Raw genomic sequence first — 25987 nt, 5'->3', positions numbered from 1 at the left:
GTGCCTTTCTCAGCCTACCTTCTTACAGAAGCCAGGACCACCAGCCCAGGATGGCACCACACACAATAGGCTGGGCTGTCTCCCCCCACCCCCACCCCCCGCCCCCGTTGATCATTAGTTAAGAAAATGCCTCACAGCTGGATCTCATGGAGGCATTCCTTTAACTGAGGCTCCTTCCTCTCTGATGACTCTAGCTTGTGTCAAGGTGACACACAAAACCAAGCCAGTACAGTGATGCTTTAAAATATTAAACTCTTGCTGAAGGTACTATGAAAAAGAGGAGTAAAGTTGAGAGAGAAATGTTTTAGAGGAGCCCAATAGAAGTTGGAGGGGAGGATTTGATCAGGATCCACTGTGTGCTGTCTTAGGGTTATCGTTGCTATGATGACACACCATGACCAAAGCAACTTGGAAAGGAATGGGTTTATTTGGCTTACACTTCCAAATCACTGTTCATTACAGAAGAAATGAGGCATAGGAACTCAAGCAGGCCAGGAACCTGGAGGGGAAACTGATGCAGCAGCCATGGACGGATGCTGCTTATTGACTTGCTCCCCATGGCTTGCTCACCCTGCCTTCTTACAGAATCCAGGACCATCTACCTAGGGTTAGCCCTACCCACAATGTGTTGGGCCCTCTCTCATCAGTCATTAACTAAGAAAATGGCCTACAGCCTGATCTTATGGTAGCAAATTATCAATTGAGATTCCTTTCTCTCAAATGACTCTAGCCTATATCTTGTTGACTGACATAAAACTAGCCAGCACATAAACACTTAAGATATTTTCAAAGAATAAATTTGAAATATTACTGAAAATACAGACTATACACTCTATATAAAGCTTGGCATGATGCTCCGTGCTTGTAGTCCCACAACTTGGGAGGTGGAGAAAGGAGGGTCCAGAGGTCAAGGTTATATGAAATAATTTTGAAGCTAAGCTGAGCTGTAGGAAACCCTGCCTTGAAAAAAAATAAAAAAGAAACCAAGAACACTATGAGACAGTAATTCTCAGACCTATTTTTAAATACCACAACCCAATTATTCTTTGCAGAACTGTTAACCTCTTTAATAGTTAAAGTACGCATTTATAGATTTTTGGTAAGTAGCATAGGAAGGCAGTTTTAATAAATTTTATTCTACTTTGTGTCAAAGAGATAACAACTTCTGTGGACACCAAAAATCATTTTTCTCCTTCTTAAAATAGCGCTTGTACACCGAAGCCTGGGACAATGATAAGAAGACCATCCACGTCATGCCTGACACACCAGAGATCATGCTGGCCAAACTCAACAGGATAAACTACAGTGATGTGAGTGTCCAGAGAGGCAAACCGAGGCACTGTAATGTTTTCCTCAGTTAAATGTTTGACTAATTCACTACCTCCCCTATAACTGACATTGTTGGCAGAAGAAACAGTTCACCCCTGATTCTATCTTGGGCTGTGTGGTGGGGAAGCAGACTAACAGTGCTACTTCTCTCAAACCTTCCCGTGGGTCAGCCATGGGTACAAGGTCCCCGTAGTCAGCTGCCACAAGTGTGGTCCTGCAGCTGTAGATTTATCCCTAGGTTAAAGATGCCCCAAAACACTGCACCTGTTTTGAACATATATGGAGTTTTTAATTGTTATTTTTCCATGAATCATATATAACTATTGACATCGATTTAGGTTGTATTATATGTCATAAACAACCTGGAGATTATTCAAAACATATAGGATGGTCAGGCAAGGCAGGCCATGTGTGTAAATCCCAGCACTTAGAAGGAAGCCTGAGGCAGGAGAATCATGAGTTTGAACATGCTCTGGGCTACGTAACAAGGTCCAGCCTAGCCTGAGCTTTTTCGGGACTTGAGAAGGGAGAGATATGCGGAGAGAAGTGCACAGGCTACTGCCCCGCCTCATCTATATGGGGGACCACCAGCTCATCGAGGGGGTTCATTTCAGTAGTTGAAATGAGGACAGAAAAAAATTAACAGACATCAGCTTCATGTCTTCTGAAGGGAACAGTGACTAAGGCATCTTTCCACAGAAACTCTACAAGCTGGCGCTGGAAGAGGCCAGGAGGCAAGGCTATGATTTGCGCCTGGACGCCATTCCCATCCGAGCAGCCAAGGCATCCAGAGAGATTGCTAGTGATGTAAGTGGATTTTTTTTTAAAGAAGCATTTCTTTCTTTAAAAGGTTGTCAGATGGAAGTTTTCAGAGTGTTTCTTTACAGAACTTGCTTGCGCTTACAAGTGTCATCCTCCTTTAGTGGCTCCCCTTTTACACAAAGTCAAAAGTGTAGGGGTTGGGAGTAGAGCAAAAGAACTGACCGGAGCCTATTATGTCTGTCAGTCAGGTAAAGACCATCATTTTTGTTTTCGTTTTTAAGATTTATTTAGTTTTATGTATATGAGTGCCCTATCTGCATGTACACCCGCATGCCAGAAGAGGGCATCAGATCCCAGTATAGATGGTTGTGAGCCACCATGTGGTTGATGGAAATTGAACTCAGGCCCTCTGGAAGAACGGGCAGTGCTCTTAACTGCTGAACCATCTCTCCAGCCCCCAACCACTGGTTTTTGAAAACAGGAATCTTTCTTTTTAAGGACCTTCTGATTTTTTCCCCCTGATACTCGGGATGGAAGCCAGAGTCTTGCTCAAACTAGGTGATGACTTTGACACCAAGCTGTGACCTGGTCCATATTTTATTTTTGAATCTCAGAAACTGAGCAGTAGTTAATCCAGATGTTTATGAATAAAAATGACTGACATTAGAGGTAAATGTACCAATGTCAGTGTAACTTTTTTCCTGTTGCTTCCCTGTATTTACTGTGGTATGAAAGAAGGTTGGAGGGGGGATGTGGCTGGATGGTGGGCATGGTTTAGGGTTCTTTTCATCCTTTATAGCTCTCAGTGAACTGCTCTTGCAAGAAGGTCTTAATGATGATCAACAAACTGTGAAGCAAGTGGGACCCTCTCACCATTCACTCACCTCTTCTCTTCTTGTCTGTGCACAAGAAACATCCTCGGAGAGCGTCTGTGTTCTGTGCCTCCTTGAAACACAAACTCTTTCCCGTACCAATCCCAGACTTTAAGCTGAGTCTTCCTTTAATCCTCACAGCATTCTCAGATGCTAGGCTGGGGTACCGTTCTCTGACTCTCATGGTAAAGTAGGCATAATACATTACTTTTGATAGCAGATAGATTCCAAACCCCAAGGCATGGCTCCCTCCTGGCAAAACTTCAGTAATGTTGATAGGTTAGTAAGGAGAATAAACTTTTCCTAAGCATGTCCTTGACGAAGGGATTCATTCCAGGGTCGAACAACAAGAGAGAGATTCTAACATAATTTTAATGTTAATGGTTTAAACAAAAACCATATATTTACTTGTTAAGGAAGTTGATGTATACTGGATAGTGTAGTTTAGAGAAAGGAGGAATACAAAATACAAGGAGCTCTGCAGTCTAGGCTCAGCCCTGCTACAAACGTGGACTATGACCATTAGGATCCTGTTTTATAAACAGTGGGTAGTACTCATCTTTGCTCGGCTTGATAACAGTGGAGAATACACAAGAGTAGTGTGTGTTCTTTTTGTCAGATTCACATACCTTTTCTTTCTTCAGTACAAGTACAAGGAAGGCTACCGGAAGCAGTTGGGCCACCACATCGGAGCCCGGAACATCAAGGATGACCCCAAGATGATGTGGTCCATTCATGTGGCCAAGATCCAGAGTGACAGGGAGTACAAGAAGGACTTTGAGAAGTGGAAGACCAAGTACAGCAGCCCCGTGGACATGCTGGGGGTGGTGCTGGCCAAGAAGTGCCAGATCCTCGTAAGCGACATAGACTACAAGCATCCTCTACACGAGTGGACGTGCCTGCCTGACCAGAATGACGTCATCCAGGCACGGAAGGCCTATGACCTGCAAAGTGATGTGAGTGGGTCTAATATCTGCCAGCTATGTGTCAAACGGTTTAGCGGGGGAATCCTAAACTTTCAGTGTCATGGAATCTTTGGGAAGTCTGATAAAACCCATGAACCCCTTTCTAAAGAAATATTATGAAATACATAAAATAAGCATTGGGATCAAAGGAAATCAATCACATTAAGAATGATTATGAAAATATTATACCAAATCTGATATATGATAATATGCATATTTATTTGTTAACACAGCAAATATATATTAACTAGCTCTGTGTATAATAACTAATGCCAAAGGTATGTGAAAGTCATAAAGATTTAAAGAAGTATGCAACATCTACAGTAATACAACAGTGTCTCTAACACCTATGCTGACTAAGACACACGTAGTATTTGTAGTTCTGTTCCACATACTGCTACTTGCATGAACGTGTTTCACTTAGATGTTAATAAAAACATGTATTTCAGATTTAGCTCTGTCCAAGTTCACTGATGTCAAGTTAGAAATCCTGATTTGGAGCAGACTGATTGATTGCACCAGTCTTTTACTGACTTCCTTTTCTTATAGAAAGCATCAGTAATAATTTGGGAATGGAAGTCTACGAATGTGGCACACACATTTTGACCAATTTTCTAGGAAACCAAAAGAAACTATAATGACCTAACTACACAAGAGACACATTTTTCATTGACAGTAGGCACCCTGTAGCCATGCGGACACTTCATTCCTGCCATAGGTGCTTCTTCCTCTGATTGACCTCTAACTAAATAGTTGCTTTTAGAAGAATTATCAAAGTAATTGCATTAAAAACTGTACCTTAAAAAAGATCTTCAAAAACCATAAAACAGAATATTGCCCTTACTTCAAGAAGAGTTCTCTTATAGCCAATTATTTAAATTCAACAAACAAAAATAAATTCTAAGATAAGTAAAAAGGCTAGGATAAATACAAGAAAAAATACTGTTTAGAAGCCTGCACATAAAACCATGTGAACACACTACTTTTGTTTGCACAAGAAAGCATATTTAGTCATAAATGGTCAGTCAGCAGTATTCACCCCTGTGTCTATCATGTGACTGTCTGTGAAGGTCACTGTTAGACAAAATAGGAGCCCGCCCTGTTTTAAGAGGAATATTCGCCATAAGGAGGTGTGGGCATCACATCAGACAGCAGGCACCTTACTCCAGAGGTCAGGCAGTAATTTCCTTAATGTTGTTTTGTATCACGGAAATCAAATGTTGAAGAGATTTTATGGGTCTTTGAAAAACAGCAAATATTAGCCAACCTCAGGGACAAGGTATTTGGTAAACCATTTTAAACAAAGATGGGTCTTCCTAAAATTGTACACAAGCTACAATTCAGTAGTTATTTGTATGTGCTCGGTCAAAGTCAGATGCCAAGATGACTAGGTGATATCTGAATGCTTGCACTTTGTTTTCAGGCTGTTTACAAGGCTGACCTTGAATGGCTGCGAGGCATTGGATGGGTTCCCATTGGCTCTGTAGAGGTGGAGAAGGTGAAGAGAGCAGGCGAAATCCTGAGTGACAGGAAGTATCGCCAACCCGCAGACCAGCTCAAGTTCACATGCATTACAGACACCCCAGAAATTGTCCTGGCAAAAAATAATGCCATCACTATGAGCAAGGTGAGTCCTTAGCATTTTCCTGCCACCTGAGTCGGGTCTCCCATGGACTCGGCCTGTGAGGTGGGAAATGGCCTGATGAGCCTGGGAGCAGCAATCAGGAGAGGGCTCACTTCTGCAGCCACCTGTAGAATGACGTCAAAAATTCTAGCCCTGTGCTTTTCTCTGACTGTGCCCTCTAACCATGTGTACCTGTGAGAGCCTAGCCTGAGCTGATCTCCCTACACTAATGTGCATGCCCTCCTCGGCTGTGACCTACCCCTGTGTAAAGCATTGACTCAGATGGAGCAGACATGGGCCTCTGGCTTTCTTGGTCCATGTTTCATGCAGCAGCTTAGCTGCCTCTTTTGCTCTGCTGATTTAGACTGTGAAAATCCACTTTTGAGACTGAGCTGTTATTGTTGCTTGCCAGTATCATGATATAAGGTAGAAGATTATTTTCTGCAGAGGGCCCTCTATCTGTTCATCCTTGAGCAAATCAGTTGGCCCTTAGTAGGTACATTGACATTTTAGGCTGGGTTGAACTTAAACGAATTCTCCTAATGCTGTATGGATGTCTTTCCATTGTTCTGGTAGTAAGAGTGAGCCCTCAGAAGAGAATTAGAAATTAGCTCTCAGAGAGCAAAATCCAGGGTTTGCAGAACAGAACTCCAGAAGCTAATTTTTGCTTCACCATACCTATTAATAACAACCACAAAGAAAGAACATACATGAAGAGAGAGAGAGAATCTGCTGTGACCCCAGGCATTCTACATAGTATGATCTCTTAATAGTCACTGAAAGATACCATCCCCTACCTTTAAGCAGAAGGAGTGTGAACAGTGCACACCCTTCTCAAGAGCAGTCAGTTTACAGTAAGATGTGCTGGCCCTTCTTCCAAGGCTGACTTCTCTCTGTTTGATCTCTGCTACATGATGCCCTAGAGGTTCTAAGAGGAATATTATAGTTCATTGGGTGGAATGGATTTATAATTAGAGCATTTGTTTTGCAGAAAATACTTATATTGGTTTGTGAGAGCTCTCAGGCCAGGCTCTAGTTGTTTCTGTGTTGCCATGTTTCACCGTTTGCCACCTAGCAAGGCTTTATTTGTAGTAGGCTGTGAGTTACATTCGACAGTGAGTGTAAGGTTGCTGGCTTCACTCCTCCCTCTCCACAGCATTTATACACAGAAGCGTGGGATGCCGACAAAACCTCCATCCACGTCATGCCCGACACCCCTGAAATCCTGCTGGCCAAGAGCAATTCTGCCAATGTCAGCCAGGTAAGTGATACCCTTGGGTGTAGCTGAAGCATCTGTAGAAGCCATTTAAAATGCTTTTCCACCTTAGCAGTGTCTTCCCTGGGAGTGGCCTGCTGGGTTTCTAAAACAATTGCATTTTCTCTTGTATTTTACTTTTTACCTAGAAACTATATACCAAGGGATGGGATGAATCGAAGATGAAGGACTATGACCTGAGAGAGGATGCCATTTCCATCAAAAGTGCCAAGGCCTCCCGGGACATTGCCAGTGACGTGAGTTCCTTCCCTTTTGGTCCCCTGCTTTTCATACTGCCGAGCATCCCCCCACAATCTGACTAGTGGACCACTTCGCAATTGTGTCCATGTGCACTTCCCCAGACCTCTCCCGCTTGCTTTGCAAAGAATACACTTTAGAATTAGACTTGCTACAAGGAGAGTTCTCAACAATGAGGTTATATCAATCACTACTGCGTTTTAATTTTAATTTATTCTATATTATGTGTGTGTTTGCCGGCATGTATGTATATACACCATATGAGTGTCATGCTCAAGGAGGCCAGAAGAGGGCATAAGATGCCCTAGTGAGCTGCCATGTGGGTGCTGGGAATAACACCTTGACTTCTGGAAGAGCAGCTAGTGTGCTTAACCACTGAGCGATCTCTTCAGCCCTGTTAATTTTTCATGATGGCAGAAAAGTGCAAACATCATACTGGGACGTCAGAGAGTTGAGGTTTGAACTCCCTTATGCATTTCATGTGACCTAAACCTGACTTTCTGAACCTGTTTCTGACATTTTAGTACAAATACAAGGAAGCCTATGAAAAACAGAAAGGCCACCACATTGGAGCCCAGAGCGTTGAAGATGACCCCAGGATCATGTGTGCCATGCACGCAGGCAAGATTCACAGTGACAGGGAGTACAAGAAGGAATTCCAGAAGTGGAAGACCAAGTTCAGCAGCCCAGTAGACATGCTGGGCTTGGTGCTGGCCAAGAAGTGCCAGACGCTGGTCAGCGATGTTGACTACCGCAACTTCCTGCACAACTGGACTTGCCTGCCTGATCAAAACGACGTTATTCAAGCAAAGAAAGCCTATGAACTGCAGAGCGATGTATGTAACAGAAACTTGGGGGGAGAGGAACTGAGGACTTGGGGTTGATATCAGTTAGTTGTCAGTCAGGGCCTCTGGGCGTGGATATCTGGGCTCTGCACAACTCAGGGAAGCATCATTCGTGCTGTTTATACTGAGATGGAAGACCCTCCTGAAGCCATGTCTTTTATTTCTAAACATTGTTTTCATGTCTTTCCTATTTTCTGGCAAATCAAACAGATATACTAAATCTAAACATTTTTAAATATTATCACCCGTTCCAAACTAAACAGTATGTGAGTCATTTATCACAAAGTTAAAAATGGAATGAGATTCAACTGAGGTTCCCTTTAAATTTTTCCAATTGTATAATCTTTTAAAACCTCAAATAATTATATTGTGGCATTCATAAATACAAGTAATATTTATAGATAGGGCAAATGACTTTGGCCATCAGTACCAGAACCCCTGAATCCTGTCAGAAGGAAGTTCTTTCTTGTGTACAGCCACCATCCCCCATGCTTTTCCACCTCTCTCCTCAAACCCTTGGGTTTTCAGCTAACAGGGGGTGTGTCTAACAACCAAAACTCTTTGGTCTGACATCTTGGCAGAGTGTGTATAAAGCTGATCTGGAGTGGCTGCGCGGCATTGGCTGGATGACGGACGGCTCCGTAGAAATGACCAGAGTGAAGGGCGCCCAAGACCTTGTGAATGAAAGACTGTACAGGACACGACCGGAAGCCTTGAAGTTCACCTCTATTGTCGACACTCCGGAAGTTGTCCTGGCAAAAGCCAATTCTCTGCAAATGAGTGAGGTAAGAGCCACTCATCTAGTAAGCTTTCATGTTTCTGGACACCGTGTTCAGATGGTGGCAAGTCAATCCGAGGAAACAGACTGTTCTCTTCGAAGCATTCCAATGAGGGGGCAAGTCTGAGGGTCTCTTGAGTAGCTTAGTGCGGTCATATTGAGAGTAGAACTCTGATGGGGGGGATGTATCTTTCCTTTCTCACAGGAACTTTGAAGCACTAAACTGAAAACGGTCACTTCATAGCAATTCAATAGTATTTAACTCTTATTAGTTCTAAGGCATGGGGCATAATACTGTTAAGAGTGCAGTACTGCATGAGTCAAGATTCCCCAGAGAAACCGGTCCTGTGTGCTCTATCTATAAGTGTATATGTAGAAAGGGAGATTACAAGCTTAAGAAGTTGGCTCATGTGGTTAGCAAGCCGGCAGCTCTAGAATCTACAAGATAGATTAGCAACTTGGAGACCCAGGGAAGAATGACAGCTCAATGTCATGGGTGGTCTGCTGACAACATTCCCTCTGGATGGGGAAGCAAGAATGTTACAGTTTTCAATGGGCGGATAAGGCCCATCCACACAGTTGGGAACACTTTGTGTTATTTGAAGTCTACTGAGTAGCGTCAGGCTGGATGTCACTGCCTATTCAAATTAAAGCATCAAACTGGCCCTTATAAGTGTACGCAGAAACATTTGGTTTTAAATAAAGTTGTTGCCAAGGCTTAATGTTTCAGATAGCCATTCTCTGCTGCTGAGTTTAAAGTGATGTTTCCTCTTTGTCCACAGAGGCTGTATCAGGAAGCTTGGAACAAAGATAAAACCAACATCAACATTCCCTTGGACACTCCAGCCATGCTGCAGGCCCAAATCAATGCCTTGCAAATTAGCAATGTAAGAAGAATACGCATTAAGTGCAAAGTCCTTTACCTTCTAGAGAATGAGTAATGCGCATGGCTTTTGGCGCTAGATTTTGTTTCCCTTTGGTACCCATGGATAGAAGTTCCGCCTTTTATGATGTTAGCATAGCTGCATGGCTGAGTGTCTGGACTATAGGTATTCTCCCTTCACCCTTGCAGCCTTCTTCCCATAGCAAATAGCTGTGGCTTAGTTCCTTATGTATTCCTGGAAATAATTAAGCCATAGTCAGGTGCCTCCATGCTCAACCGCATCTACTGTCATCTCAGGTCTTCTGATTATACCTTTTTGTTTTACATCCCAAAGTCAAGTGGTAGACAAGAGAACATTTTAATTACATTCAAAGAGCAAGAGGTAATGTCACATTCCTTTATTAAAAAAAAAAAACACTCTCGAGTTTTAGGCAGTGATGGTGCATGCCTTTAGTCCCAGTTCTTGGGAGGCAGGGGCAGGTGGATGGATCTTTGTGAGTTCGAGGCCAGCCTGGTCTTCAGGGTGAGTTCCAGGACATCCAGGGCTACATAGAAAAACCCAAGACCAAAGAGGGGGGACAGGGGAGGGGAGGAGGAAGAAGAGGAGGAGGTGGTGGTGGAAGAGTATTAGGAGGAGAAGAAAAGGAAGACTCCTTTCAGTTAAAGAACAAAAGGGCAAAATTAAAGAAAACTTCAGCAGGTCTTCCTGGACCTTAATAAAGCAGGCCTGGCTTTATTGTTCATTTTGAAATCTCCAGGTGCTGAGGCAGGGGGATATTGTCAACCACACACCAAGTTGATTGTGATGAAAGTAAATGTTCAGTCATCGGTACCACTAGATGCTTAGCTTTAAGTTTTCCATCATAGGCGTCCTCTTCTACAAAGTAAATATCCAACAGCCAGGGACCTCAGAGATGAATGTCTTCCTCGTTCCGCCTTTCCACTACGGCTTATGCTATCTGGCATGCCTACTGTGAGTCTGTTTTCACTTTCTAAACAAAGCTGTGTTCTGGCTCCCTAGAAACTCTACCAAAAAGACTGGGATGAAGCCAAGCAGAAAGGCTATGACTTAAGAGCAGATGCTATTGAAATCAAGCATGCCAAAGCCTCCAGAGAGATCGCCAGTGAGGTAACTTCTTTCTGTTTGCTTTGGGGTTTTTCTCCTCCATAAAACAAAGACCATTTCAAGAATCCTGTTCTCTTTTTATAATCAATGCAAACAATTGCATTTTATCTTGTGCTGAAGACATTCTGTACTTAAAATATTAAAATGGATAAAAATGTTAGTTAAAATAAGCATGGTAGATAGCATTTTTACGTTGTTTATCAGTAACAACAAAATATCACATTTAAAATTTTGGATGAAAATTTAGGAACCCATTACAATGTCATTTTATCCCCCAAATATTTCTGCCATTCTCCACAGCATAAATGATGGTTATTTTGTATAACACTCAAGAGTGAAATCAACCTTTACATCAAATATTTCACGCTAGAGGCTTATGTATAAGATTTCAGTAATGTTTCCAAGTTTGCTTCTTGCTAATTTAAAGTTCACTAGCTGTAAGGTGAATATCCTCCAAGCTGACTTCTATTCCCAGCTCCAACCCTTAAACAGCCCTTCCTTAAGATGGGCCAGGTGGTGCGTGCTTTAATCCCAGCAGTCAGGAGGCAGAGACAAGTGGATCTCTGAGTTCAAGACCAGCCTGGACTACAGAGTGAGTTCCAGAACAGCCAGGGCTACACAGAGAAGCCCTGTCTCAAAAACAACAACAACAACAACAACAACAACAACAACAACAAAAACAAAAAAACTAACTAACTACAACAACAACAAACCTCCCCTTCTCCCTTTCTGGTTCTTCTCTTTGCCCTGTCTGTACACAGCGGCGTTCTCCTCTGCAGTCCCTCATTTTCATCTCTTAACCACCAGTGCCCACAACTTACTCCTAGTTTTCTCCCTTTGATCCTAATACTTCCAGGTTTCCCAAACACAGGAAAGAAAAGGGCACCGTCTCTCCCCAGAGTTTATCACACAAAAGCTCTCATCTGCAGACCCATTGTCACCACCTGCTTGAAACCAGTGATCATGCTTTATGAAAAATGTTTCTTTCTTGAGTCTCTAAAATCATGCCAATGGCTCTTTCCTGAGGTGCCCTCAGCACCGTGGGGATCTATATTACTGAATCCTCTACCTATCCAGCAGCCTTACTTCCACCACTGTGCTCTTTCTTCTGAATTATGGGATATTGTAGGATCTATCTCACCACAATACTGCGAGAATTAACTGGGATTTTAATTGCTATTGTTTAACTATGTTTCAATTTTTAAAAACCCTCATCACTTTAGTATGGATAAACCTTGTACATCTAAAACTCCTGTAGTAAGTAGTAAACAGTGATTGCTCAGAAATGTTAGCTTTTGATACTATTTTAACTCACCATAGTGTTTTCTTACTGGTTTATTCATCTGCCTGAAATAGTCCTGATTTCCTTTAAGCTGAAATATATAATGGCTTCCAGTGTTGAGTCAATTTGCATTAAGATTAACATTCTGAAATCACTTAAAAATATTAATATATTATTTCTCTTTTTTCTTTCACAATTTCAGTACAAATACAAAGAAGGTTACAGGAAGCAGCTAGGCCACCATGTGGGTTTCCGTAGCCTGCAAGATGACCCCAAGTTGGTATGGTCTATACATGCTGCCAAGATCCAGAGTGACAGAGAGTACAAGAAAGCCTACGAGAAGTCTAAAGGGATTTACAACACACCCCTGGACATGATGTCAATTGTTCAAGCCAAGAAATGCCAAGTCCTGGTCAGCGACGTCGATTACCGCAATTACCTGCACCAGTGGACATGCCTGCCAGATCAGAACGACGTGATCCAGGCTAAGAAAGCCTACGAGCTGCAGAGCGACGTGAGTATGCCACAGCCTCCAAGGAGGTGAAGTGTGTGTGTGTGTTTAATCATAGTGTATGCTCCAGAGGCATCATTTGGACAGCAATCTTAGAAAGACCTAAGGCTTTCTGCACAGTAATAGAAGCTGTCCCAATATGTCGTGTGTTATGAAGGATTCTTGTTGATGGTAGCAGTATCCTATTCACAAAGATTTTTTTTTAATTAGTCCTATTGTATATAATGAAGTAGAAATTTTCAGTTCCACTGTTCTGGCCTTTGCATGATCAAATGTCTAAATTCCAGGAACAGATAAAAGCATAAGGGAAAATATTGTTTTAATTTAGTGGACACGTGTAGAAAGTAATATAGAGGTATTATTGTCCCTACTATCCATACGTCTAAAGGGCTCCTTTCCTAATATCCCTATAGCTGTTATTCCCTAAAATCCCTATAGCTCTTGAGAGACACACATCAAGTAGGAAGCACAAAAACTCAACCTGGTATAAAAGCAAAACTATGTGTCATTTCCACGTATCGTTCCACCCACTGTTGTCTGTCATCCCACCAAGGGCCACTTGTGAGCGATGCTCCAGTTCCCACAGGAGACCATGAACTTCTAGAGATGGATGCCAGAGACATATAACATGCAAAGGTTCCAGTGTAATCCGAATGCCCTTTGGCTGACTCGAGGCGGGGTGTTGTGTGGTCTTCACGTGTCAGATTCCACTGGGTCTAACTTGAGTCTCTCTGCTGTTGTGTGTGTTCCTCTCCTCCGTATAGAATGTGTACAAGTCAGACCTGGAATGGATGAAGGGTATTGGATGGTTGACCGAGGGTTCTGTGGAAGTGATGCGGGTAAAGAATGCTCAGAACCTTTTGAATGAAAGGTTGTATCGTATAAGGCCCGAGGCCTACAAATTCACTAGCATTGTCGACACTCCAGAAGTGATCCTGGCGAAGACCAACGCTCTGCAAATCAGTGAGGTAAGCTGGTGTGGTTAGGGTCCCAAGGCAGACCTCAGTCAATCAAAGGAGAGATTGGGTCGTGAACATCAGATTGCTAATATCACAGGAAGTAAGATCTGGGGCACAGTTGAGTCCAGGTCATCATCGTCAGTGGTTGATGTATCTTGGGTCAACACAACTGAGACCAGACTCTGACACACATTTTAATTGCATTGGAAGATGCACTCTGAAATGCTATGACCACAAAATTGTCACTTATTTGTGGCTATTTAATCATGGCATAGGGTGGCAAGTCCGGGGGCAGTCCCATCTTTAGACATGACAGTTGTTTGGATGAAGAAAGCAAAGTTATAACTAACATTGTATGTTATTAGAATTTCAACACTATAGACTTAAGGGTCACATAATTAGATGTGCTGATTGGACAGGAATTTTTTTACTATCATATTTAGACTTATGTTGTGTTATATATGAATTATTCATAAAGTTACTTGGTATTTGTAAATACAAAATACATATAGAAAGCACCCAACAATAACTTTTTAATTTTAAGCATTATCCATGTGGTGAGCAACTTTTTAACCTGCCTTGCTGTTACTCTTCATATTTACCAGCCGTTGTATCGTGATGCCTGGGACAAGGAGAAGGCAAATGTGAATGTGCCTGCTGACACGCCAGTGATGCTGCAGTCCAAACTGAACGCCATCCAGATTAGCAACGTAAGACTCTGTAGTATTTGCCTCACAGAATTCTGCCTACCAAACCTTTCCTTAGCGTATTCAACAAAAGTTAGGCAAAAAAGCATGGGTTTTTTTTTTATCTCCAGGTTTTAAGACACTAGTAATTTGTAATGTAAAGATATATCCTTGTTGAAAAGGAAAAGGTAATAATGGTTTCTCAAAAATAAAACAAAGTATAACCTAAAGGTATTTGTATTGTAGTACTTGGTTTTTCTTTTCAGTGAACCATTATCTTTTTTTCCTTTAAAAGCCAACAAATGTATAGTTTTGTGATTTTTTTTTAATATGGCTTACTGTCTCTGAAATTTCTGTCATAAAAAAATTACTGGATCTTCCTTTACTACGAATCATTGTAAATGTGTGTGAAGTCAAATTCAGTGTGAAATTAGAAGTTCCTATAACTCTTAAGGAGATTTATGTTCAGCAGAACTGTTAGCTGTAGTTCATTTTTCACAACCAGTAATGTGTTTTATTGTCACTATTAATGCCATGTACTGCCAATAGCTAGTCTTGATCACTACTGCTGACTCAGCGGCTCCCTCTTCAGACTTACTGTGGCATTGCAATTCCCATTTGCAGAAACAATATCAGAAAGCTTGGGAAGATGTCAAGATGACGGGTTATGACATACGTGCAGATGCCATTGGGATCCAACATGCCAAGGCTTCTCGCGATATTGCCAGTGATGTAAGAGAGCTTCTCTGTTCAGGTTCAACAAACACTGACTTGTAGACACATAGGGAATTTAACTTAATTCCTCAGGAATTACATTAGAATGTCAGTAATTTTTCTTAGTATGTTATTTTAAAATTCCAGAATAACTTGACAGTGCTTTGAAAAGCTTCCTGCACCTTCATTTAGTTCTATAATTCCTATATTTATGCAGAAAAATTTCCTCCCATCCCCCCCCCCCCGCGCCAAAAATCTTCTCAACATCACTTGATTTATAAGAACACATATTTGTTGGGTTAATGAACATAGAAAATGTTATTACCCCAAAGTGTGACACACAGACTATTTGTGGTTCCTGAGATAATTTTAGGCAGTATAAGGGACAAGTATTTTTTAATAATGAAAGTCATTTTAATATAACAAACATGCTAGTTATCCTCTATATGTTATACATTTAAAACTCATTTTTAAAAAATAAGTTTATAATTTCAAGATAATTTTATGCAATTAATTTCACTTCAAGTGATTGGTTGGGAGTGCAGGGTTGTGGCTGATGATGATAAAACATCTGAAGGTAGCAAACAGTGACCAGAGTCTGAGGCGCCAACGAGACTTGAGGAGGGAGAAGCCCAGGCAGCATGTCTTATCTCCAGGGTGCCCACAGTGTTTCAAGACATGTGCTCTTAAAAAGTAAAGCAATGTAACAAAAAGTGCAAAAGAAAATTTACAACATGAACTTAGAGAAAATTAGTGTCCCAAAATAAAGGTGACCCAAGGGAGACGGGATTACTGTCGATAGAAAACACATTGTCTGTAGGAAATGTGAGCACGGGAAACCTGATCTTCCTTCTTGTGTCCCGTCCCCCCCCACCCCCCCATTTCCCAGTATCTGTACAAAACTGCTTATGAGAAGCAGAAAGGCCATTACATTGGATGTCCCAGTGCCAAGGAAGATCCAAAACTGGCTTGGGCAGCAAACGTGTTGAAGATGCAAAATGACAGGCTGTACAAAAAAGCCTACAATGACCACAAGGCCAAGATCTCCATCCCGGTGGACATGGTATCCATCAACGCTGCCAAAGAGGGCCAGGCTTTAGCAAGCAATGTGGACTACAGGCAGTACCTGCACCAGTGGTCTTGCTTTCCCGACCAGAATGACGTGATCCAGGCCAGGAAAGCCTACGACTTGCAGAGTGATGTAAGTGCCCCCCCACCCCCCGGAGAAAGCCTCCTATGACGTGGCACGCTGACTGCTGCCAATGCTCCAGAAAGCCTAATGCCCCCCATGTGAGCATGCCCCTCTATTGATTGACTATGGTATGACTAGATTTGCTCAGGAGGCTTTAATTTTCATCAAGAAGGTGAGACCAGAATTTCCCCTGAAATTTGCTGAGGCATTTAACACGTACAGTTTGTTCAATGTAAGAACTCCCGTGGCCTTCAGCTGTATAATGAAGAGCAATAGGGGTGTCTTATTTCCGTGAACGGAATGTTTTCAGTATCAGTGTTTATCTTTTTTTTTTTTTTTTTTGAGACAGGGTTTCTCTGTGTAGCCTTGGCTTTCCTGGACTCACTTTGTAGACCAAGCTGTCCTTGAACTCACAGTGATCCTCCTGCCTCTGCCTCCCTGAGTGCTGGGATTAAAGCAGTGTTTATCTTAGCCAAGACATTTTTAGATGTATTCATAATTTATGCCAATTTAATTTTTCTAATATTATGGGTTCTTTAAGGTTCTATGTTTCATTTTTAAATATATTGTTAATTTTATGTGTATGCATACTTTGCCTGCATATATGTCTGCATACCACATGTGTATTTGGTATCCATAAAGGCACTGGGACTAGAGGTATACAGTTGTGAGCTACCATATGAGTGCTGGACGTGAACTTGGGTCCTCTGGAAGAGCAGACAGTTCTCTTAACCACTGCCTCATTTTTCCAACCCAAGGTTATGTGTTTCTTACATAGAATGGATGTCTTCTTTTAATTTTTGAACTTGGTTTCTTTATTCTTCAAGAGATGCATATTAAATATTAAATATGACTTGAGTTGCCTGGTGGCAGATGCAAGCCAGTTTTAGCATAAACTGCATTAGTAAAATCGCATTTAAAAAAAATGAGACATGGAAACATGAATTTTGGGGCTGTCCTATTTTAAACACTGCAGTGTATGGTGCCACCCTTCTTTTGAGATTTTTCTAGTATTTTCCTTCTCTTATTCCCATTTTAGCTTGACATTTGGCTCCCATAACTAGTTATTAAAATATCATTCCTAACCAGTGGCTTTTTAAATTAATTGCTGGTGTTTTAGCAATAGAATAGTTTTTTTTTTAATCTGTGTAACTTTTATATTCTGGGCAATAATCAAGAATGTGCCAGATCCCAGTTGGAGGAGACGGACTATCTTAGATAAAGAAGACTCAATTCAGGCCAAAATTGTGCAGTTGGCTTTGAATTCTTAATTGTCCTTCTAAAAATACATATTAACTATGCCATGTTCCCGGCATTCTATTAGCACAAAAGATATGATGGCAAATAAGGAAGAAAGAGCAGGATGTGGCCCCTGGTGTGAGGGAGTTCACAGTGATACAGAAATACGTGCAATGAAAGATGCCGGTGAGGATGGAATGAAAGATGCCGGTGAGGATGGAATGAAAGATGCCGGTGAGGATGGAATGGTTGAGAAAGTGTGGTCTGTGGCTCTCTGAAAAGAGAAGCGAGACATTCCTTGGAAGAAGCAATGATTTAGCGGGCTTATCATGCAGAAGGGGGCACAGAGACACCCAGCGACAGACGGTGTGACCAGTACGGAGGGGATGGATGACAGGAGGTCGGAAGAGTAGGTGGTGGCTAGAACCAGGGCAGAGTCATGCTGAAGTATTTGGTCTTTATCCTGAGGCCGGCGGGAGCTATAGGGGGAGGCATTCAGTGGTGCCAGGTTGGAAAGGAGGACTTTGAAGAGGTCATCCTGGCTATGCCAAGAGCTATTATTGGTACTTCGAATCTCCACATTGGCTAGTGTAATGATTACCTAGGTATCTATCAGTCAGAAATTATCCACTATACGTCCAAGGAGAGGGCTGCTTCCACACGTGCACATAGGCACCTCCTTATAGACCCCCATATAGATCCCATATAGAAGTAAAGCACTGCTGTGTAGGGGTGGGGGTGGGGTGATGTCTTGGCAAGGGCTCCTTCAAATTATTGCTTGTAAGAAGTAAAATACAACGTAAGGGATGTGGCTTCCTTTATTTTATTGCTGCAGTCAGAAAGATCCAACACTGCCTCTACTTCACTGTGCCTTCTCCTTCCCCCCCCCCCCACCCCCGGCCAGGCTATCTACAAGGCTGACCTGGAGTGGCTGCGTGGCATTGGCTGGATGCCAGAAGGGTCCCCTGAAGTGCTAAGGGTCAAAAATGCCCAGGAGATCCTGTGCGACAGTGTCTATCGGACGCCTGTGGTGAAACTCAAGTACACAAGCATTGTGGATACACCGGAAGTTGTCCTGGCTAAGTCAAATGCCGAAAACATTAGTATTGTGAGTCACTGTTGTTTCTTATGTGTTAAAATTGAATTCAAGCTATAAATGATAATGAATAATTTCCTTGACCACCCATTTTTAAGAAAAATATTGATAAATGTAAACAGCATTGATGGCATTGTTTTGGTTTGGGCTACTTTTAAGAGCTAAAATGTTAATAAAGAGTACTAATATAATTCTCTTACAAAATTTAAGTAACTTGTGTGCAAAAAATTTAAAAAAAAACTTTACCTTAATATGAAAAGATTCTGGATCATACCTAAAAGAATAGTTATACGTTGTTTGCTGAAACTAGTAAAATTACAAACTATCAACTGATTTCTGGTTTGTTGTTTGTTTCTTTGTTTCTTTGTTTGTTTGTTTTTGGTTTGGTTCCTTCCATAGCCAAAATACAGAGAAGTTTGGGACAAGGATAAAACTTCCATCCACATAATGCCAGACACGCCTGAGATTAACCTTGCTCGAGCAAACGCTCTTAATGTGAGCCATGTAAGTACCACAACAGATGCTCTCTTGCTCAGAAGTCACCCAGCTGGTGCCTCTGCATGACCAGGGTGTGTCTGTGTAGCCAAGCCAAGCACTTGGGCAACAGTGGGGAGCAGAGCAGATCCCTGGCCCCAAAGCCTAGTAACCAAGCCAGTTACTGGTGAGCCAACAGCCACGGGGCAAAGGGGAGAGAAGAGAATAAGAAACGCACAGGCTAGAAAAGAAGGGAATGCTGGTTATGTGGATTGATTACAAAAACTGGATTGAGGGAGATATCTCAGGAAAAGAGAAATACCAAACTGTTATTTCTGAGTCTTTCTACCATGGTCAGTACGGACTATAGCTATTAAAATATGTACAATGCACGCGTGTTTCAGGCACTCATTGGCCAAATGCTGTCACTTTTTATACATCACACTCCTTAGCAATGCAAATAAGAATGCCACGAGAGACTCTGAACTGTCCTTTGCTGCGACCTTTTATGATAGTTCTAGTCATCTGAGTTTAAAATAGAAAAAAAATACTTTGGATGGAGTGATAAGTTGTTACTTTACTTCACTTGTTTTTAATAACAAAAAATAGAGCTATTGTACCCTATTGTACTTTACCAGAAGATTTGGTATTCTTGAACAATATGCACTTATCAGCCATGGAAGAGTGAAAACTCTATATTGAAAAGAAAAAAAACTCAAAAAGGTAAAATGTTTGTAATTATAAAAATAGCAAAATTGAGCTGAAGATACTCAGCTCAATGTTGGTGTCTAACTTATCCCAGTGCTATCTCTACATTGACACTAAGAAAGGGACAAAGAAACTGGCTTGGCAAACCACATGAAGGCTGTCATTCAAGTGCACATAAAAACCATCCTCATTGGGTCCAGGCCTTTGGCTGTGGATTGCTATTTCATGTTCCTGAACAATGACATAGATAAGCATTTTCTTCACCTCTTCTCTTCAGAAACTCTACCGTGAGGGATGGGATGAAGTCAAGATGAGCTGTGATGTCCGGCTGGATGCCATCCCTATCCAGGCTGCCAAGGCCTCCAGGGAGATTGCTAGTGATGTAAGTGGACCTTTTAGTTTATACCTTCAGGATGGTTCCCTCCCTCCCCCAGCAAAGTCTCTGTATGTATCAGAGGGCATGCTGTGACCCACCTGCTCCATTGTTTGTTTGTTTTTTTTTTTAACCTCCAGTATAAATACAAGCTTGACCACGAGAAGCAGAAGGGACACTACGTGGGCACCCTCACAGCCAGGGATGACAACAAGATCCGGTGGGCCCTCATAGCTGGCAAGATTCAGAATGAAAGGGAGTACCGGCTGCAGTGGGCCAAGTGGAAGACCAAGTTCCAGAGCCCTGTGGATATGCTTTCCATCCTGCATTCTAAAAAGTGCCAGACCCTGGTCAGCGACGTGGACTATCGCAATTACCTACACGAGTGGACGTGCATGCCCGACCAGAATGACGTGATTCAGGCCAAGAGAGCCTACGAGCTGCAGAGTGACGTGAGTGGGCTTCACTGGACCCTTTCCCTGTGACACCCAGGAAGGTCGTGGCATGAAGCACCTTTGTCACAATCACGCGTCTCTACATGGCCGAGAGTTTTGATAGTAGTTAGGCCTTGCAGTCTAGGATCAGAATCAGCAACGCCAGGAAGGATCTAACCTTCATGTGAAGGAATAAGTAGAGGTGTAAATGACTGTAGGTCTTGGTGGAAGGTCAAAAAAACAAAACAACAACAACAACAACAACAGTATGTGGGAAATCAGGTTTGCAGTAGTGAACATCTGTAATCCCAGCACTTGGGAGTCAGAGGCAAGAGGATTGAAGCAACCTCAAGGCTAGCCTGGTCTAAATAGAGAGTGCAAGGGCTCCATCATTAGGTCCTGCTGTTGGGAGGGAAGGGATGAATTATGGTGGAAAGTTTTTGTCTACAGCATTTAGATAACAACCAATGTTTATATAAATGAACTATTGGTAGTTCACACACAGGATGTAGGCACAAATGTGCTTTTTCAACTGACGTAATTGTTTAGAGATCTTGAATCAAGTTGTCAAATTTTCAAATCAAGATTTTTTTTTTTTAAGTCTAAGACTTCCTGTTTCTCTTGAGAAGTCTTAACAGGCAGCCCTAGGCAGAAGATGTGGCAACTGAGCCCTGCAGCCCTGCAGTTCAGGCTGACTCATGTGAAATAGAAGGACTGTCCTTCAGCTGCGACTACCTGGCCTGGCTGATTGTATTGCATTACCTGCCTGGCTGCTTGAGGACATCTTCCATTGCTTCCACACTGTTTACATGGTGTCTCCTCCTCAGCCTGGCAGTCAGTCTTACTGAACTAACTCGGGCCTTGTTTTCCCAGGCTGTTTACAAGGCTGACTTGGAATGGTTACGTGGAATCGGGTGGATGCCAAATGACTCCGTCTCTGTCAATCATGCCAAACACGCGGCAGATATCTTCAGTGAGGTACGACTGCACCATTTCCATAGAAAATGACCAAAAGGTGTCAGCCGGAATACAGTCACCTTAGGTCGGTGTTTGAACTGTTTTTCACTGCTGGACTTTAAGCCAGACATTTTCCAAAATGTTACTATTCCCATCATACTTTGGGACCATATCCCTAACAGTATCCAGTCTATTGATGCATGGAATAGCGCAAATGGAAAATTTCTTTTGCCAACAATAGCAATATACTGGGAGAAGTTTCTCCATTGGAAAAATGGATTATGATACAAGTAATGTGAGGCTGTTGGAGGTGAGCCATCTTGCGTACTTTAAAATCTGTGAGGCCCTGGATTCAAACCCCAATATTGAGGAAAAAAACAATCTGGAGGTAGTCTAATAAGACAACCTGGTTGTTAAAGAAATAAAATGCTAAATTGCCAAGAAGATGCCATTCACTGATGGTACCTTATGCCTCCAATAGAGAACCCTTAATTTAGTGTCTCTCCGCCCACATAACAAGTGACTATAGCTGACAGATTTCTCTCTTCCTCACAGAAAAAATATCGCACAAAGATAGAAACTCTCAACTTTACTCCTGTGGATGACAGAGTGGATTATGTGACAGCGAAACAAAGCAGCGAGATCAGAGATGACGTAAGTGCATGGTTGTCGTAAAGCCATACAGCCATGCAGAGACTGCTGCCAAAACTTTCCTGCCTCTTGCAGTCACTGAGCTAATATTTTCATCATCAAAATTATCTGTGCTGGCAGTGCTTGGACAACAGAGGGATTTCTTAACATCAAGTAATTTTCTCCAAATGCCTCTTATTTTTAGATTAAATATCGGAAAGACTGGAATGCCACCAAGTCAAAGTACACCCTTACAGAAACCCCACTGCTGCACACTGCCCAGGAGGCTGCCCGCATCCTGGACCAGGTAAGGACTTTTGCAGATGCCTAGTGCTTGGAGATGGACAAACCATAATGGGTCTGCAGGAGATTTATATATATGACCTCGTCTTCCCCTCATTTAACCCCTACCACGGCTCTTTGTCTTCTAGTACCTCTACAAGGAAGGCTGGGAGAAACAGAAAGCCACAGGCTACATTCTGCCACCTGATGCTGTGCCATTTGTCCATGCCCACCATTCCAGTGATGTTCAGAGTGAGGTAATTTGTCCCACTATGACAGCATCCTGCAGGAGTTGGACCTTGCTTGAACGGGATGCAGGTTGTAAAACACAGATGTCAGATTGAGGAATACTCCTATCTCAGCATGGTAGCCCTGGCTGTGCTTGCTCAGGGCTGAAATATTCCCTCCCTTTCAGGTCTTTTCACTTGGTTTGGGGCCTTTATTTGTTTGTTTTTGTTTCTTTGGTTTTTTTTTTTCTTTCTTGTATCTTGTGGATGCTATAAAATCTTCAGGCTCCCAAATAAAGAAATAGCCACAATTAGAGAACAAGAATTTGGGGTTTGTTTTTTTCCTATTTAAAATGACCATTTCAGCCAGGTGTTACCACACAAACCCATAATTGCAGAGCTTAAGAGATGGAGGCATGAGGATCAGGAGTTCAAGGCCACCTTCAACTGTTTAAAGTCCAACCTCCACCGAGTGAGCTGAGAAACTGTCTAAAGCAACAGCAACAACAAATCTAAAGTAGTTACTTCTCCATATCTGTTTACCTCAGTGCCATTTATTTATGTCAGTGGTTTTTTGTTGTTGTTGTTGTTGCCTCAGACTAGAAGTGTCTAACAAAAAGCTCGGGGCTGTGGCTCCTGCTGCGTGCTTATCAAAGCTCATGGGTTCTGTATTCGACCTCTCCCCAGCTGAAGTACAAAGCAGAGCATGTTAAGCAGAAGGGTCACTACGTCGGTGTTCCCACCATGAGAGACGATCCCAAGCTGGTTTGGTTCGAGCACGCGGGCCAGATTCAGAACGACAGGCTCTACAAGGAGAGCTACCACAAGTCAAAGGCCAAAATCAACATACCTGCTGACATGGTGTCCGTTGTGGCTGCCAAGGAAGGGCAGAGCCTTGTCAGCGATATCGATTACCGTCACTACCTGCGCCAATGGACGTGCCATCCTGACCAAAATGATGTTATTCAAGCAAAAATTGCCTACGACCTTCAGAGTGACGTGAGTGGCTGTCATTTCTTTTCATTGAGACTGTGCCATACACGCTGAGAATAAGAAGGAACACCCCATCTTGGACACTTTGGATCATAAGCACTTTTGTCACTAGAAAGGAGTAATGCTGGAGAGTGAGCTGGGGTTTTAGCAATCATGATCATAGTAGACAAAGACTGAAGAGCCTCCTTCTCACGTCACTCAACATCTGAGAGAGAGAGAGAGAGAGAGAGAGAGAGAGAGGGAGGGAGAGAGAGGGAGAGAGAGGGAGAGAGAGAGAGAGAGAGAGAGAGAGAGAGAGAGAGAGAGAGAGAGAGAGAGAGAAACTGTAAGCTATTGAGCCCAGCATCCTCAGGAAGAGCCTTAGTAAATAAGCTGGGCATACTATGACACCGGCTACCTCACCACACCAAAGCCTGAACACACATTAGAGTCCCGACTTAGATGAAGAGGAGTAGCTCAGTAGCTCAGCGTAGGTCTTTTCATCATTACCAGATAGGCAGGGAGACTGCCTCACTGAGTGCTAAAATATGATTGGGTGTCCAGCTTTACTCCAAGGATCCGTTCGTCTTCATTTTATCTGGAAGGGGCTGGTGAGTCCAGTAGCTAAGGCTGGAGAGAGGGCGGTGATGGGAATAGGCAGGCTTGTCCCGAGCAGAGGAGATGCTGCCCCCATCCCCTAAGCCTTCATGAGCATTTACATGTGCACGCGTGCCCCTTCATTTAGTCCAGGGAGCTAACTGTAGCGAATGTCTATCTAAAACTGCTGCCTCTTCGGTAAGCTTGTCTTTAGGTCAATGACTTCTTAGCTCCAACAGCTCTCCAGTGCTGTAGCTTTCATAGTACTTCACCCTATGCTGATTCCTTAAGGCACTGAATTTCAGGCCTCTGGGCAGTCACAGGCTCAAGAAATAATGCCAGGTAAAGCTGTGGCTGAATGAATGAGACCCGAGCCGCTAAAGAGAAACCCATCTGAATCTTCTGAAAAAATAGTCTGGAGTCCTCCGCCGTCATCCTGTGTCACTTACAGGTCCTTCCATCTCTCCTCTCCCCACAGAATGTCTACAAAGCTGACCTCGAATGGCTCCGAGGCATTGGCTGGATCCCTCTGGATTCTGTGGACCACGTGAGGGTTACAAAGAACCAGGAAATGGTGAACCAGGTATGCAGCCTGTTGGGTTTTTTAATATAAAGCCTATTTTCCCTACCTGCCACATAGGGATGGGTACCCCATGGGGACGGAGCCATCTTAATTGTCTCTATTCATTTCAGATCAAATACAAGAAAGCTGCTCTTGACAACTATCCCAACTTTACGAGCGTGGTGGACCCTCCAGAGATTGTTCTAGCCAAGATTAACTCAGTCAATCAAAGCGATGTACGTTCCCATTGTACACGGCTGCGTGCTTAGCCTGGGAAGCTAAGTGAACAGTTGATTTCCTTACGTCTGGATAATTGACGATTAGAAACTGAGAGAGGGACAAACTGTAAGACCGTCTTTATCAATGGTCTATACTTTAAGATACCTGTATTCTTGACCAGAATATTCAGTTAGCTAAAATGAACAGAAATTAATTTATATATAAATGAGGATTATTATGTCTTCAGTATGTCTTAGGAAAATTTAAATATATGTTTTAGACTAACCAAAAGGTGTTTTTTTTTCTTCCTCTTCTTAGGTGAGATATAAAGAAACATTTAATAAAGCCAAGGGCAAGTACATATTTTCTCCAGACACGCCATACATCTCCCACTCCAAGGACATGGGGAAACTCTACAGTACTGTGAGTCCTATTTTATGTGATAACTTGTTTCCTAATTAAGCTCTTGTCAGATCTCATATTCTTGACTGATTTTGTAAACTGGTGAACTTGGAAGGTGACCAGTTGCCTTCATTTCTTATACTGACACAAATAAATAGGTAATGGTATAAGTAGAATGCTATCAGGGCTCTGGAGATACAGCAGAAAGGATGGAACAGGTACCAAAAGGGGGAAAATGGAGGAGAATTTATCTCTAATTGACAGTCATGTACACACAGTGCCAGCCAACAGATGGAAGGCATTTCCTTCCTAATTTAACTCAGCAAATTTAAAGAAGTAGGAGTGTGTGTGTGTGTGTGTGTGTGTGTACACGCGCACACTCATGTGCATATGTGTGCTTGTATACCAATACAGAGCAATGTTTAGCAAGCCTTGTGTACAAATTTCTCATCAGTTTTTTCAAAATAGAAATACAGTCAACTGTGTTATAAAGTGTCTCAGTTTGTAGATTCAATCAAGTAACTACCCAGTTCTAGGCCTGTCACTCTAGTGACTACAGAGGTTTCAACCTTGCCTTGAACATAAACACCAGTTTTAGCAGTTGTTTTAGTGCTCTTTGAATATCGCTGAATGCAATTTTATTAACACATGCTTCTGTGATCCAGATACTATACAAGGGAGCATGGGAGGGAACCAAGGCCTACGGCTACACCCTAGATGAACGCTATATTCCAATTGTTGGAGCCAAGCATGCCGACCTGGTGAACAGTGAGG

At 42.5% G+C, this 25987-nt stretch overlaps 1 protein-coding gene across 23 annotated transcripts in view; it reads left to right on the top strand.

Moving 5' to 3' along the window:
• NEB (nebulin) overlaps window positions 1-25987 on the top strand; it is a 200884-nt gene that overhangs the window by 106265 nt on the left and 68632 nt on the right. For all 23 annotated transcript variants that reach the window (XM_084798870.1, XM_084798874.1, XM_084798871.1 and 20 more), the window contains 28 exons: window positions 1206-1310; window positions 2029-2136; window positions 3608-3919; window positions 5352-5555; window positions 6709-6813; window positions 6957-7064; window positions 7590-7901; window positions 8492-8695; window positions 9471-9575; window positions 10593-10700; window positions 12182-12493; window positions 13255-13458; window positions 14055-14159; window positions 14760-14867; window positions 15739-16050; window positions 18185-18388; window positions 18776-18880; window positions 19836-19940; window positions 20072-20383; window positions 21239-21343; window positions 21878-21976; window positions 22158-22259; window positions 22384-22491; window positions 23149-23460; window positions 24509-24613; window positions 24724-24828; window positions 25130-25234; window positions 25879-25986. In XM_084798870.1, coding sequence (XP_084654996.1) covers window positions 1206-1310; window positions 2029-2136; window positions 3608-3919; window positions 5352-5555; window positions 6709-6813; window positions 6957-7064; window positions 7590-7901; window positions 8492-8695; window positions 9471-9575; window positions 10593-10700; window positions 12182-12493; window positions 13255-13458; window positions 14055-14159; window positions 14760-14867; window positions 15739-16050; window positions 18185-18388; window positions 18776-18880; window positions 19836-19940; window positions 20072-20383; window positions 21239-21343; window positions 21878-21976; window positions 22158-22259; window positions 22384-22491; window positions 23149-23460; window positions 24509-24613; window positions 24724-24828; window positions 25130-25234; window positions 25879-25986 — 4587 coding nt within the window. The remainder of the gene's footprint in view (window positions 1-1205; window positions 1311-2028; window positions 2137-3607; window positions 3920-5351; window positions 5556-6708; window positions 6814-6956; window positions 7065-7589; window positions 7902-8491; window positions 8696-9470; window positions 9576-10592; window positions 10701-12181; window positions 12494-13254; window positions 13459-14054; window positions 14160-14759; window positions 14868-15738; window positions 16051-18184; window positions 18389-18775; window positions 18881-19835; window positions 19941-20071; window positions 20384-21238; window positions 21344-21877; window positions 21977-22157; window positions 22260-22383; window positions 22492-23148; window positions 23461-24508; window positions 24614-24723; window positions 24829-25129; window positions 25235-25878; window position 25987) is intronic.

This window comes from Acomys minous, assembly GCF_964271855.1.
Source record: "Acomys minous genome assembly, chromosome: 10".
In the NCBI taxonomy this organism is placed as follows: Eukaryota; Metazoa; Chordata; class Mammalia; order Rodentia; family Muridae; genus Acomys; species Acomys minous.
This window is presented reverse-complemented; position numbering and strand designations above follow the sequence as displayed.